This window comes from Carya illinoinensis, chromosome 5 (assembly GCF_018687715.1).
Source record: "Carya illinoinensis cultivar Pawnee chromosome 5, C.illinoinensisPawnee_v1, whole genome shotgun sequence".
In the NCBI taxonomy this organism is placed as follows: domain Eukaryota; kingdom Viridiplantae; phylum Streptophyta; class Magnoliopsida; order Fagales; family Juglandaceae; genus Carya; species Carya illinoinensis.
Genome location: NC_056756.1, coordinates 44,626,149 through 44,639,073, shown reverse-complemented (window position 1 = coordinate 44,639,073; position 12,925 = coordinate 44,626,149). Strand labels below are relative to the sequence as shown.

At 33.4% G+C, this 12,925-nt stretch overlaps 1 protein-coding gene across 1 annotated transcript; it reads right to left on the bottom strand.

Moving 5' to 3' along the window:
• Positions 1 to 10,953: 10,953 nt before the first annotated feature.
• LOC122310381 (F-box/kelch-repeat protein At4g19930-like) lies at positions 10,954 to 12,132 on the bottom strand. Its single transcript, XM_043124275.1, has one exon. The coding sequence runs from the start codon at positions 12,130 to 12,132 to the stop codon at positions 10,954 to 10,956; it is 1,179 nt and encodes a 392-aa protein (XP_042980209.1).
• Between the last annotated feature and the right edge of the window lie 793 nt (positions 12,133 to 12,925).

Sequence of the window (12,925 nt, the reverse complement as noted above, 5' to 3'; positions counted from 1 at the left end):
TCTTATCTTATCTTATTATTATAATTTTTTTTAATTTTTTTATAAAATATAATAAACAATTCAATTTTTTAAATTTTAAAATAATAATAATATTAAAAAAATAATATTCTAATAATATTTTATTCAACTTTCATTTAAAACTATCTCATCTCATATCTTAATCAACATTTTAAGCTTAAACTATATCCCTTCTTTTTGCTCTCGATTACGTTTGTATGACTATGGACAAGACGCAACTACAATACTCAGTTTTGGAAGCATTGCAGGTCCACGCTCAATGGGAACCGGTGCTCCGTTACTCAAAGCTTGACAGAATTTCCTAACACAAAACGATTGACTTCCCCGCTGTATTTTGTGTTGGAGAGTGATTGGGAACCCACCAAACTCTTTCACAGATTTGCTTGAACCATAACAGGGGAAAGTTTTCTCGATCTATCTAACCCCCATCAACACCAAATCTCATGGTTTCAGCCAAGAAAATCTCAAAAAATCTCCTAAACCTTACGGCAATCAAATGGAATGAACAAATCAAATAAAAAATCTCACTACTAGTGCTCTTAGGGAGCTGTTTGAGATAGTCTAAAAGATGAGAAATCGCAAACACTCCCTAAATTGAATCATGACAACGTGCATGAGTCTCGTGATCTCCTTAATTAATTAGGATCGGACTTATGGAAACTCAAACCCATAACGGTTTCATCCACCAAACTACGTACGTACACTAGGGAGTAAACCTCTTATCACCAATTATATCCTATTGTATTACACTATAATTATGCTTAGCAAAATGTACTGAACCATTTCTTTTTGTGATGAACATGAAAATACTCAGTTATCAATCACAGTAATGACCACAAAGATCGGTCTAATTAAGCCCCATGATACGGGAGCTTAAAATAATAAGTTTACTTTAATGCCAATAAATTGTACAACAATCAGAATTGGAGAAATAGTCATTTCCGGCCCACTAAAATAGTCCAAGACCAGATGAAGTGGTTTGAAGCCCATAATGACAATCCAGAGAGGTGGTATGACACCCATACATACATTTATAACAGTGAATAAAAAATAAATATAAAAATATAAATAGAGATAAACACATAACTTTATATTATTCGGGACCTACTCTCATAAGTGATTTGAAAGGTAAATCTATTATAATATAATTATTTTATAGTTTTTTATAATCCCTCATTTCTGTTTGTACAAACCTCTTTTCTAGAGCTCTCATAGTGGGGTTGAGATGACCCCTATCTTCTCGTCCCTCCCCTAGCCGTTTGGAAGCAGTCCCTTTTATTCTAACCCCTATTATTAGTAGGTGGGTAAGTCAGCTTTTATCTCACTCCTCCTTGCCTGTACTTACTTCCTCTCCTCATTCTTTTTTTCCCTCCTTTCTGGCATCTCTTGCTTTTCCTTGTTTCCTTCTTGTCTTTTTTCATGTTGCTTCTTAATAGTGACCCTTTGGACTAGGTCTGAGATCCTTTTGGGCGAGGGGGATTTTATCCCCTTGTTGAACTCAAGATTTCAAGTTTCATGTGATTATAAATCTACACAAGGATTTTGATGATAACAAATGAATTTAAAGAATAAAAGAGTTTCAAGCTTAAGTTGTTCACACAATGGAATCAAGCACATCAAAGAACCAAGCATGAGCAAGAAGGAAACAAGTTCACATTAAAGTCATAGAGTAATGTTGTAAATCTTTTAAAATTCGAAATTAGGATTAATGCTCAAAATTAATATTTTATCATAAAGCATTAAAATACATTTTCCACATGTGCATGAATTTTTTTGAAAATTAAATTTGAAAATTTTGAAAGATGATTGATTGTCATCTTTTGCATGTGCATGCCTTGATTAAAGGGTTGAATTTTGAAAATACTAAAGATGATTGATTGTCATCTTTCACATGTGCATATTTTATTTAAATATTTTCAAAAGTGATTGATGCTTTTTCAGACTTATACAAAAGGTAGATGATTTTGTTTGAAAAATTTGAAAAGTAAAGTGTGCTCATTTTGTCATATACAAAAAGTAAAAGATTAGGTTTGAATTTTTTGAAAAGGAAAATGTGCTCATTTTGTCATATGCCAAAAGTAAAAGATTATGTTTGATTTTTTTGAAAAAGTGAATGATGTTGTCTTTGATAATTGAAAAAGAATAACCTTTTATTTGAATTTTTTGAAAAAGTGAATGATGTTGTTTTTGACATGTGAATCTTTTTAAATTTGAATATGAAGTCTCATATGTCTATAAATAGATCATTTGAGAGCTTCACATTCACAACACCAAGAGCATACAACATTCATTCAAAGCTTTCATTCTCTCTTCTCTAAGCATTGAGCCTTAATCCTTGTTCATTTTGAGAGATATAGTTTACGCTGTATTGTTCTTATTTCACTCATTGAGGAGTGTTTTCTAATAACCTACCCACTATCAGCTTTTGTATCAGAAAAAGGGTATGTATAACCCTTGTGCGTATAGAAAATATTCTACACGGGGAATAGTTGAATCACCACGTGTAAGGTGATTGCAAGTGTAGAGGGTGTTCTACACGGATATTTTGTAGCGGTGTTGTTCAAAGGTGTAATAGGTTTCTATCTCCACCTGAAGGAGGTTGAATAGTGAATTTGGGAATCCTCAAGGGGTAGCTTGAGACGAGGACGTAGGCAGTGGGGCTGAACCTCGTTAACATACTGAGTTTGCTTCTCTCTTACCCTTACTCTTTATATTTATTGTTATTTCATATTTTATTTATATTTTATATTATATATTTGATTTATAATTGTTATTTTTTTTTTAATACAACTCAATTCACCCCCCCCTCTTGTGTTAGTCATCTGGGCAACAATTGGTATCAGAGCTAAGAGTTATATTATAAGATTAACTATCTTTTGAGTTAAGATCTTATGGCTAACATTGCAGCTTCATTTGGTGAAGGTCAATCTAGCAGTCGGCCTCCACTCTTTTGTGGAGATAATTACTCATTCTGGAAAGTTAGAATGAGAATATTTCTTCAAGCTCAAGTTAGAGAAATCTGGAAATGCATTGTAAATGGACCTTATATTCCAACAAAAGTGGTTGATGGAGTAAAGGTCAAAAAGGAAGAAGAAGAGTTTGATCGTGAAGACGATAGACTTTATACTTTAAATTTAACTGCTATGAATTTATTATATAATGCTCTTAATGGAAATGACTTTAATAGAATAATGAATTGCGCTACGGTAAAAGAAATTTGGGATAACCTGGAAGTTACTTATTAAGGAACTTCGCAAGTCAAGGAATCAAAAATTTATATTCTTACTCATGAATATGAAATGTTTAAGATGAATGATGATGAATCTATTTCTAGTATGCACACTCGTTTTACTAATATCATAAACAGCTTGATAGCTCTTGGCAAAGTTTATTCCAAGGTAGAGATAGTAAGAAAAATTCTCAACTCTTTACCAAAACGTTGGGAATCAAAAGTTACAGCGATTCTTGAAGCTAGAGATCTCAAGAAGCTCGAAATCAATGAACTCATCGGGTCACTTATCACCCATGAGTACACATTGAAAAGAGGAGAAGAAGAAGGAAAGCCAAAGAAGAACTTAGCACTTAAAGCTGTTCCTCATGAAAGTGAAAGTGATGAAGATGAGGAAAATGACGATAAAGATGAAGAAGTTGCGATGATAACAAGAAGAATTCAGAGGTTCTTGAAGAAAAATAGAACTCCTCCAATGAAATCCTTCAAAAAGTTTTCCAAGAAAGATTCAGGTAAAAATGACACTTTAATTTGTTATAAATGCAATAAACCTAGTCATATCAAGCCAGATTATCCTCTGCTAAAGAAAGATCGAAATAAGGGCAATAAAGCAATAAAAGCTACATGGGATGATGATTCAAGTAGCTCAGATAGTGAAGCAAGTAATGAAGAATCAGCAAATCTTTGTCTTATGGCTAAAGATGACATTGAGGTAACAAATCTTGATAATATTGAAAATCCTTCATATGAAGAATTGCAAAATGTTTTAGAAGATGTTTATGAGGAATTTGAAAAATTGGGTATCAAATATACTGCTTTGAAAAAGAAAAATTTTTCTTTAACAAATGAAATTGAAATTTTAAGAAAAGAAAGTATCATTTTGAAATATGAAAATCTTGAATTGAATAAGAAGAAAACTGATTTAGAAAATATTGTTGAAAACTTTACGAATGGAAAAAGAAATTTTGAAAAACTTCTTGGTAGTCAAAGATGTGTTTTTGACAAGGCAGGTTTGGGATATATGCCAAAACAAAAATACAAACCTTATAAAAATTTCTTTGATAACCATTCTACATCAAAGACTAATATTCAAAATTCTTTTCATAAAAATAATTTTGTCAAAAAAGGATATTATTATAATCATTCAAGTTTTTCATATATGTCACATGCTATTTGCAATTTTTATAATAGAAATGGTCATAATTATCATACTTGTCCTATTAGAAGAAATCATACAATGACTATTAGGGTCATATGGGTACCTAAAAATCTTGTTTCTTCTAATACTAATAAATAAAGGACCCAAAGAACTTGGGTACCAAGAAAAATCATTTTAATTGTTTTTATAGGTATGCATGAAGTCTTCCACAAGCAAAAACAAATGGTTTTTAGATAGTGGATGTTCAAGACACATGACGGGAGACAAGACTAAGTTCTTTGATCTTAGATCTAAAGAAGAAAGACACGTGACATTTGGAGACAACTCGAAAGGGAAGATCGTGGGAATAGTTAAAATTGGTAATGAATCTTCTCTCATAATTGAAAATGTTCTACTTGTGAGAGGTTTACCAAAAACATATTTTCTTAAAGACAAAATTTGTGATGCATGTCAATTTGGTAAACAAACAAAAACTTCTTTTAAAACTAAGAAACATATTTTCACTACTAGACCATTGCAACTGATACACATGGATCTTTTTGGACCAAATAGAGTTGCAAGTCTAGGAGGAAAATATTATGCATTTGTTATTGTTGATGATTTTTCTAGATATACTTGGGTCATCTTTCTTGCTCATAAAGATGATGCACATAGTGCCTTTACCAAGTTATACAAGAGAATTCAAAATGAAAAGGACTATACTATTTCAAGTATCCGAAGTGATAGGGGAAAAGAGTTTGTTAATAAAAATATTGAAACATTTTGTGATGAAAACGGTTTTGTGCATAATTTTTCTGCTCCTCGAACTCCTCAACAAAATGGGGTAGTAGAGAGGAAAAATAGATCTCTTCAAGAAATGGCAAGAACAATGCTCAATGAGAACAACTTGCCTAGTTATTTTTGGGCCGAAGCGGTAAGTACTGCATGTTATGTTATAAATAGAGTTATGCTAAGGTCTAAGTTAGATAAAACCCCCTATGAGCTTTGAAATGAGAAAAAGCTCAACATTGGTTACTTTCATCTATTTGGATGCAAATGTTTTATTTTGAATGACGGATAATTTAGGCAAATTTGATGCAAAATCTGATGAAGGTATCTTTCTCGGGTATTCTACTAATAGTAAAGCTTATAGAGCATTCAATAAAAAGACTTTGACTGTACAAGAATCTATGCATGTAGTATTTGATAAATCTAATTCTTCACTCTCCAAGAAATCTATTGATGAAGAAACAGGAGGTATAAATAATACGGAAAGTCTCAATCTCAATAAAGAGAAAACAATAGAGGAAGTTCAACATGGAGCCATCAGGAAAGATCATCAAAATTTAATATAAGATGTAACCAAACAGTGGAAATTTGTGAAAGATCATCCAGTGGAACAAATTTTGGGAGAACCTTCACAAGGTGTAAGTACTCGATCATCTCTTAGAAATATTTGCAATCATACTGCTTTTCTATCTCAAATTGAACCCAAAAATATTGATGACGCACTTCTTGATGAATCTTGGATTCTAGCTATGCAAGAAGAGTTGAATCAATTTGAAAGAAATGATGTTTGGACACTTGTTCCTAGACCCAAAAATCATACTATTATTGGAACAAAATGGGTTTTTAGAAACAAGAAAGATAAGTCCGGAGTCATTACTAGAAATAAGGCTCGACTTGTAGCCCAAGGTTTTAATCAAGAAGAATGAATCGATTATGATGAGACATATGCACCCGTCCCAAGATTAGAAGCTATTCGAATGCTACTTGCATATGCTTGTTATAAAGATTTCAAACTTTTTCAAATGGATGTTAAAAGTGATTTCTTAAATGGTTTTATAAATGAAGAGGTATATGTTGAGCAACCTCCAGGTTTTGAAAATCATATTTCCCCAAATCATGTTTTCAAACTCACAAAAGCACTATATGGACTTAAACAAACTCCTAGAGCTTGGTACGAAAGACTTAGTAGTTTCTTGATTGAAAAAGGTTTTTCAAGAGGAAAAATCGACACAACTCTTTTCATTAAATATGAAAATGATGATATTCTTTTGATTCAGATTTATGTTGATGATATAATATTCGGTGCTACTAATGAAAATATGTGTCAAGTTTTTGCTAAGACTATGCAGGAAGAATTTGAGATGAGCATGATGGGAGAACTTACATTATTTCTCGGATTGCAAATTAAGCAAGCAAAAAGTGGGACATTCATCAATCAATCAAAATATATTAAGGAATTACTGAAAAAGTTTGGAATGGAAAATACTAAGGAAATTGAAACACCAATGAGCCCATCAACTAAACTTGATAAAGATGAATCCGGTAAGCCAGTTGACTCAAAGATATATCGAGGTATGATTGTTAGCTTATTATATTTAACAGCCAGTAGACCAGATATTATGTTTAGTATGTGCTTATGTGCACGCTTTCAATCATCTCCAAAAGAATCACATTTAATTACAGTTAAGCGCATTCTTAGATATCTTAGTGGTACAATTAACCTAGGGTTATGGTACCCTAAGCACACATTTTTCAATCTAATCAGCTACACAGATGCAGATTATGCTGGCTGTAAAATAGATCGAAAAAGCACTAGTGGAGCATGTCATTTCTTAGGTCATGCATTAGTTTCCTGGTTCAGTAAAAAACAAAATTCTGTTGCACTATCTACTGCTGAGGCAGAATATGTTGCTGCGGGTAGTTGTTGTGCTCAAGTTCTCTACATGAAGCAACAACTTGAAGATTTTAAACTCAAGTATAATCACATTCCAATCAAATGTGATAATACAAGTGCTATAAATCTTTCAAAGAACCCAATACAACATTCTAGAACTAAGCATATTGAAATAAGATATCATTTTCTTCGAGATCATGTGCAGAAAGACGATATAGTACTAGAATTCACAAATACACACGATCAGTTAGCAGATATTTTCACAAAGCCTTTACCAGAAGATAGATTATGTATGATCAGAAGAGAAATAGGTATGATGCATGCTATGAATATCTCTTAAAAGATAGACTAGAGTCAATAAAAATAGAGATAGATTTTTGAAATACTTTTACATAAACTTGAGATTCTTAGCCTCATGTTTGAGACGCTCATTCTCTTCATACAATATCATGTCATTCTTATCCATGGAAACCGGCAAGCGGAATGAAGAATCTAATAAAGATTTCAACTGTTTATTCTTCTGCCAAATGATTCCTTCCCTTGTGTGAGACTCTTGAACAATTCGTTGAAGTACAACAATTTGTTCTTTGAGCTTTTCAACTTCATGATTTTTGGCTTGTACCCGCTAAGAAAAAGCAACAATAGAGGAATAGTAGCGAGTCCCAAGACTCACCAAGTCATAAATAGCATCAGAATCTGACTTGTTAATCAGATTATTATTTTCTTGCTGCAACATGGCACCAATGACAGCTGCAGAAAGGATAGGAGGTTGAGATGCAGAATGCCTCATGGATGGATCTAGAGAAATGTTAGAAGAATGAGCCATTGAGAAAAGAATAGAAGGCTTAAAACGAGAATGCTGAAGGAATGCAGATGAGTTATAGACATGAGATGAAAACTTGATGCGGATTGGATGAACTTCAGGACTGATTTTATAGAGATAGCATAAAGAATAAGACAAACTATTTTCTCTTCAAATCTTATTCAGTCAAAAGAAATACAAGATATGCTGGACACACATTGTCAAAAGTTTTCTTACTAAGCCAGTGAGATTAACAGTAGATTGTCCCTATTTTTCTAGTAAACGATGAACCTTTGCTGTTATCTGCCGATGTTGACCTTGTATCTGAACCCTTTCTCGTTCCAGCTTCTCTATTCGTGGTTGCAGATCATGAGTATACCAATCTGCAAATTTTTTCAACTCTTGGTTTTCTTGCTTTAGCTTTTTATTCTCACTATCCTTATTAGCAAGCTTCTGTCGTAACTCAAATATTTGCATGTTAAGATGATCAATCTCACTCACCCTCGCCATTAAGCTCCGAGACATGATCGTAACAGAGGCAGCATATTGACTACTGAGCATTCTTGATTCTACAATAATCTCAGAATCAGCCTTACTAGAAAAACGGTTCACTGCTCCTATCATGGTATTGACGGCCTCAGGAGAAAAGATTGATGATTGATGCGTCAAGGGTTCCTGATTCAAGTCTGGAACATTAGTGGAAGTGAATTGCTCAGCCATTCTATCGTTGTGGTAAAACAGAACTCAGGTTAAGAAGCAATTATATTTTTTGGCATCCGATAGATGAAAATGATCATTTTTTTATAGCAACTCAGAGCCTTCAATCACGTTTGGCAACAACATCAGGCGATTATTTAAATCTCTAGCCGCACTAAATTTATAGAGTTAGGCCTCGAGACTTTGCAGCATTTGTCAGGTCACGGACGGCTCCTTTTTCAACTATCTACAGTGACTATTAAACGCATCGTTTTCTTCAGTCCATTTACTTGCTGCCGATCCTTTTTAATGATGCCAAAAGGGGGAGAAGTTTTAGACTAGAATATTAACATTGTTTAAATTGCTAAACTTGCTATATATGTTTGGAATTATATTTATACTTTTTCTTGAAAAACTAACGCATATTTTTAGGGGGAGCTTAAGTATTAATACAGGTTTCAAGTTCTATCAAATATTTGTCATCATCAAAAAGGGAGAGATTGTTGAACTCAAGGTTTCAAGTTTCATGTGATTATAAATCTACACATGGATTTTGATGATAACAAATGAATTCAAAGAATAAAGGAGTTTCAAACTCAAGTTGTTCACATAATGGAATCAAGCACATCAAAGAACCAAGCATGAGCAAGAAGGAAACAAGTTCACATTAAAGTCATAGAGTAATGTTGTAAATCTCTTAAAATTTGAAATTAGGATTAATGCTCAAAATTAATATTTTATCATAAAACATTAAAATACATTTTCCACATGTGCATGAATTTTTTTGAAAATTAAATTTGAAAATTTTGAAAGATGATTGATTGTCATCTTTTGCATGTGCATGCCTTGATTAAAGGGTTGAACTTTGAAAATACTAAAGATGATTGATTGTCATCTTTCACATGTGCATGTTTTATTTAAATATTTTCAAAAGTGATTGATGTTTTTTTAGACTTATACAAAAGGTAGATGATTTTGTTTGAAAAATTTGAAAAGTAAAGTGTGCTCATTTTGTCATATATAAAAAGTAAAAGATTAGGTTTGAATTTTTTGAAAAGGAAAATGTGCTCATTTTGTCATATGCCAAAAGTAAAAAATTAGGTTTGATTTTTTTGAAAAAATGAATGATGTTGTCTTTGACAATTGAAAAAGAAGAACCTTTTATTTGAATTTTTTGAAAAAGTGAATGATGTTGTCTTTGACATGTGAATCTTTTTAAATTTGAATATGAAGTCTCATATGCCTATAAATAGATTATTTGAGAGCTTCACATTCACAACACCAAGAGCATACAACATTCATTCAAAGCTTTCATTCTCTCTTCTCTAAGCATTGAGTCTTAATCCTTGTTCATTTTGAGAGATATAGTTTGCGCTGTATTGTTATTATTTCACTCATTGAGAAGTGTTTTCTGATAACCTACCCACTATCAGCTTTTGTATCAGAAAAAGGGTGTGTATAACCCTTGTGCGTGTAGAAAATATTCTACACGGGGAATAGTTGAATCACCACGTGTAAGGTGATTGCAAGTGTAGAGGGTGTTCTACACGGATCCTTTGTAGCGGTGTTGTTCAAAGGTGTAATAGGTTTCTATCTCCACCTGGAGGAGGTTGAATAGTGAATTTGGGAATCCTCAAGGGGTAGCTTGAGGCGAGGACGTAGGCAGTGGGGCCGAACCTCGTTAACATACTAAGTTTGCTTCTCTCTTACCCTTACTCTTTATATTTATTGTTATTTCATATTTTATTTATATTTTATATTATATATTTGATTTATAATTGTTATTTTTTTTAATACAACTCAATTCACCCCCCTCTTGTGTTAGTCATCTGGGCAACACCCCTAACAAGGCTAACAGTACATATATATAGATCTTTTTTCACCGTGCTAGATAGCTAGCTTATAAGAGAATTACACATTCTTCACAAAGTAAGCTTCTGACAATCCTCAGTCTAGGAAAAAACAAAGGCCAATGTGGTCGCACGGTTAAGGACAGAAGGAGAAGTGTTGAGATTTTGAGATTGAAATTACTATATATATGGGGATCGAGCCGATGATCATCATCATGTCTCAGCACATCCATATATATGCACTTCAAAATGTGTACATATTTAACTTCATCATCCAACTAATTAATTAATTTACATATTTTGATCTGTAACGATCAGATGCATGCATGCATGTCTTAATTACAAACATTAATCTAGTTCTATACATAACTTTAAGTACTAGCTAGATAACTACATTAATTAATGAATTCCAAGCCTTTTAACTAATTAATTAAAGGCACCATTCATAACAGGGTATAAAATGATGTGTACATGGTTAAATCTCAAGACAACTCATGTTAATTAAACTGTATCTAACAATACAGGAAATTAAGAACTTCACCATGAAATGAGGCTGCTGGAGTGCACAACCACAATATCGTCAAGAGAGAGGTACAATGATCTTCTCATGTATGATGTTCTTGTTCCTGTCCTCACATCGTACGCCACAATCACTGGCACGACCTCAGAAGATGGAGTCCCCCGGACATACTCCTCGAACAGCAACATCTGCTGATTCTCCAACCAACCAATAGGTCTCGGGAAAAGAATCCCTGCATTTTTCAGCTCAAAGTTCACCTCTAATTTATAAATTATAGCCCACTCCTTCTGCTTCAAACCCTCCATTATCCATACATTTTCAGGTCTCAAGACTGATGTACGTGTTATCTCAATCATACACAAATGATTCCCCATTTCAAGAAGCCGACCCTGAGACTTCAATGTCATTGGAAGATAGAAGTAATGAATGATTTCATCACTGAGATCAATGGCAACTATTTTGCCCTCGAATTTCCAATACACAACCCCACCAACACAAGTTGGCATTCCATCACTCACAAACCCTCGAATAGTTATACCTTCAGGATTAACGGTGCTGACGATTTTCCTCCAGGACATCTTTCTTCCCACCGTCAGTATGTACCAATGGTACTGTTCTCCCATGTCTTTCACGCGGGTTACCACCTTAATTTCCTCAGTACCTGGAAGATATGAAATGCAACTCCAACGGAAATAAAATCTGAGCCGTTTAAAATCCGGTCGAGGGAGTTTCACAACTTGTTTTGTAACTGGATTTACGACGTACAGAGATTCTGCAATATTTTCTATCCTGTAATATAATGCAACACCGTACGAAGTAGGCAAGATTTGAGCAGGAAATTGATGTATGAAATCTGTCAACTTGATATTCCCCTCGGAAATTTCGAGGAACCGGGAAATTCTAGCACGTGGGTTCTTAACGAATAATAAACCAACGGCATGGTCAGGGGGATGAACATGGCGGAGTAGATGGTCTCTGGTGAATCTAGGGTTTCGTATCAGATTATACCATGTTTTGCAAACAAACCGCGCACTATCGTACAAGAAGTCTGGAGGACATCGAAGGAAAACATCAAAGATTATATCTTGGGGGATATATGGTATTTCTTCATCATCATCTTCGTCAAGTTGCTTCCTTCGTTTACGACATGGAAGTTTGGACCAGGCAGTCTCTGTGGGTCTCTCTCTCTTCTCCATAACCCTTCAATCAAGGGAGAAAACAACCATGGAAAGACCTGAGAAGGAAAGAAATCAAATCAATTCTGCCTGTTTTGGGATATCTAGCTGATCCTTTATAGAGTGATGGCTCTTGAATTGTGGGCGAAGATCATCTGTTACGTTGCGTGGGTATTAGGCTACGTTCGGCGTTTAAGTCTCTTGGGCGGATTTATGATATAAATAATTCTTTTTATAGCTATATGGGCTTTGGCCCACGGTTTGTTAAACTCAACTCATTATAGTTCTCGTTTTTATTCAGAGTAATGTTATTATACAATCGTAAAATGTATAAACAGTAATTTAAAGAAGAATAAAGTTTATTATTAAAAAATTAATATATTTTTATATGAATTTTATATTTATTTATTCTTAAAATAACTACACGGCACTTTCATACTTACGATTGTAATTATCGTTTCTCTTTTATTTTTAAGCTGGCCAATGACACTATTCCCAAACTATTATAGTCTTTTGTAATATAAAGTACTCTCTGAGAATAAATTTTTACATTTTAAATAATTTTTTATTTTAATATTAATTTATAAATATAAAAAATAACAAAAATATCACCGAAACTTTTCCAAGATACGAATCTCTTGGGGTCTGTTTTAATTGTTTGTGATGAATGTGGCCGTGTGAACATATTGTCTTTTGCATTATGGGAATGAAGAATAGGAATAAAGTTAAAAGAGGGCTTAGAGAGGTAGCATGGCCTCTAGAAATCTCATGTACGGAAATATGAATCAAACATGACAATATATTCATGAATATA

Excerpts from the sequence above, each read along its gene's own strand:
- LOC122310381 (XM_043124275.1), bottom strand. The coding sequence starts at position 12,132 with ATGGAGAAGAGAGAGAGACCCACAGAGACTGCCTGGTCCAAACTTCCA.